The 2,993-nt window shown below is 29.2% G+C and overlaps 1 protein-coding gene across 1 annotated transcript in view; it reads left to right on the top strand.

Annotated features, from left to right (window-relative positions):
• LOC106791317 overlaps positions 1-2,993 on the top strand; it is a gene marked incomplete in the record, with an annotated part of 8,915 nt that overhangs the window by 1,538 nt on the left and 4,384 nt on the right. The window contains 1 exon segment of the mRNA XM_014756874.1: positions 2,611-2,777. Coding sequence (XP_014612360.1) covers positions 2,618-2,777 — 160 coding nt within the window.

Here is a 2,993-nt window from a genome sequence, read left to right as displayed (position 1 = left end):
TTTCGTTCCAAAAAAAAAAAAAAAAAAAAAAAAACAATAATTAGCATTATTTTTAAAAGTTTAATAAGATCGCGAACGTACGAACCGATTAATTTATCTTCAACAATTTTCTATATCGAAAAGTGAAAGAAAAAGAGAGAGAGCGAGATAGAAGACTTAACGGTATTCCAAGAGTTACTTATCATCGAAGAATAAGAAGTCGTTGAGTTTTCTTGAAAACGTAGACAATGTAGGTCACGAAGAGATACATACGTACAATACGTATACATACATATGTACGTCCGAAAAAGCCTTTGAGAGTCTCAACTTCACGGTACTCTAAAACACTTGGCACCGACCGTATCACCCTTCTTACCTTTCTTCATTCCAACCCTTATATTCACCCTCTCTATATATTTGCCTCTTTTACTCTCTAACATGAGTATACATATACACGTCTCACAGATTTTTCTTTCTATCATTTTTACACACACACACACATCATAAGTACACATTTTTAATATTCTTTTTTTTTCTCTCTCTCTCTCTCTTTTACTCATAGAAATATCAAATATCTTAATTTTCTTTTTTCCTTCTATCTCTCTCCCTTTCACATACATACATATACATTTATATATATATATATATATATTTTTATAAGTATATCTGTATCTTTCTCAGATAGAATTCTTATATAAATATCTTATGTTTTTTGTTCTATTTCTATAATTCTCAGGTATTTGCATTAATCTTACATTTTTTTTACATATTTTCTTTCTCTCTCTCTCTCTCTCTCTTTTTGTTTCGATCTCATATATAAATCTTGCTTTTCCATTCTTTTCCTCTCATAAATATATACAACTCTTTTATTTTTCACGCGCTCTTTCTCTCACTCTCTCTCTCTCTCTCTCTCATTCTTTCTTCTTTCCTTTCGTTCTTACATAGATACACAAATTTTGCATTTTTCACGCACCCTCCTTCCCTCTATTTCTCATTCATGTTATCTTTCTTATTCTTTCACACAAATTTCTAGGTATATGCTTACATACACATTTCTATAGTTTTCTTTTTCATTCCAATGCTTTATACCACCTTCCTTCCTATGCTTTACCTGGCTCGCCGGTACACTGTGTCAGTTGCAACTGCGCAATGTCCGAAAACTAGCCGGAGGAGCACACCCTTCCGCAGCTACAGTTCGCAAAACGATCCCGTCAGATCATGATCATACATTTCGGTTAAAATTATCATTATTAAATAGCTTTTTACAACAACGAAAACTACGACAACGTACAACAACGATCGTTAGAAATGCATTATCTGAAGTTATATTAACAAATGAACAAATATATACGTTTATATAAGTGTGTATATAGGCTTACATATGGAACACGTTTCACCAGTAGAAACGCGGGCTCTTTAATTAGCGTATCGCAAAATGAAAGAGTTGAGACACGTGATCGATAACGATACACGTGAGTCTTCTTTTGAAAATTAATTGTTAGTAAAGGTACGTAAAAAAAAAAAAAAAAAGAAAAAGATATTAGAGAAAAAATAACGAGAGATTAATCTGTTGATTGGATTTCATTGCTATTACATCTATTATTATATTTCTTTTCTTATATTTCTATTTTATATATAAATTTTTTATATTTATATATAGATATACAAATATTATAAATATATAAAAATATATATATATAAATTATAAATGTGCTTAATAATTCGACTATATTTTTATACATAAGAACTACATTTTCAATCAACTTTTAATCAATCATGGTTGATAAACTCATGTGTACACAAACCTCTACATATATGCATTTCTATATAAAATAAATTTATAAGTACGTTGTATAATAAAGATCGATCGATTATTATCGGTACACGTGTTTACGTTTATCTTTAATAGGGTTTTGCTCGCCTTTGTGGGAAAAAATTCCTTTCGATTACAAAAAAAGTAAAAAAGAAAACGAAAAGAAATAAAAAAGAAAAGGAAAAAAAAAATGATAGAAAAGTTTACTTTTGTGAAAGAAATCCATTATTATATACTTCTAAGTAGTATATATATATACTTAATTACGTCCTTACGGTATCTTCGCATTTTTGTCTATTTTTCTTTTTCATTCGGCATAACGAGCACTGCCACTTAATTCCACTGTAACAGCCACTCGACAAAGATACGGGTGTCGACCTTCAGAAGGGTTGCTTTTTTTCCTGCTCGACTGCTAATCATTCGATTCGAGTAGATTATTTTCTTCTTTATTTCTCATTTTTAATTGTCTTGATCTTTTTTATTTGTTTTATTATATAAACCACTTTTATGTTAGATAAAATATTATCGGCAATTAATTTACTTATATACTCATCAAATTATCGATTGGACAATTACAATAATTATTACAATAAACAATAGTTTTATTTAAATGAGATATAAAATATTTAACTTCGTAATAAAATAAAAAAAAGAAATAAGTTCGACAAAATGGAAAAACATCAGTTTCGATTTGAATAGTGGTAATATAATAGTAACACTTTGTCTAGTTTTACAAGTATAGGTTTCCTCTTTCCTTTAAACAACACGCTTCTGCGAGTTTCTAATTAATCGATACTCGGAACATTATTAATTTCCAGGTAAATTATGATACACGTGTCGGAAGAAAACGCGCACCGATACGAACGTGTAAAGCGCAAGGGTACCGCCTTCCTAACGAACCTCTTTAAGTCAAGAAAACTCAACTTAGGGATGAAGATCAACGAGGACGAAGAAATGGAACGTTCTCCTAGGATCGAGTCACCTGGTATGTTTCCAAGGATTTATATATACCACGTGGTCCACGTAAAAAGTTACAAAAAAAAAAAAAGAAAAAAAAAGTAAAACATCGAATAATTTCTTAATTAAAAAAAAGTATATGTAATTTACACTTATATATTATTTGTTTTTATTGACATTATAATTAGAGAGGAATACTTTGAAAAAAAAAATATATATATATATATATATATATATATATATT

This window comes from Polistes canadensis, unplaced genomic scaffold, assembly GCF_001313835.1.
Source record: "Polistes canadensis isolate GaletaPanama2010 unplaced genomic scaffold, ASM131383v1 scaffold_295, whole genome shotgun sequence".
Lineage (NCBI taxonomy): Eukaryota > Metazoa > Arthropoda > Insecta > Hymenoptera > Vespidae > Polistes > Polistes canadensis.
The sequence above is the reverse complement of the archived record's forward strand: the minus strand, read 5'-3'. Positions and strand labels throughout refer to the sequence as shown.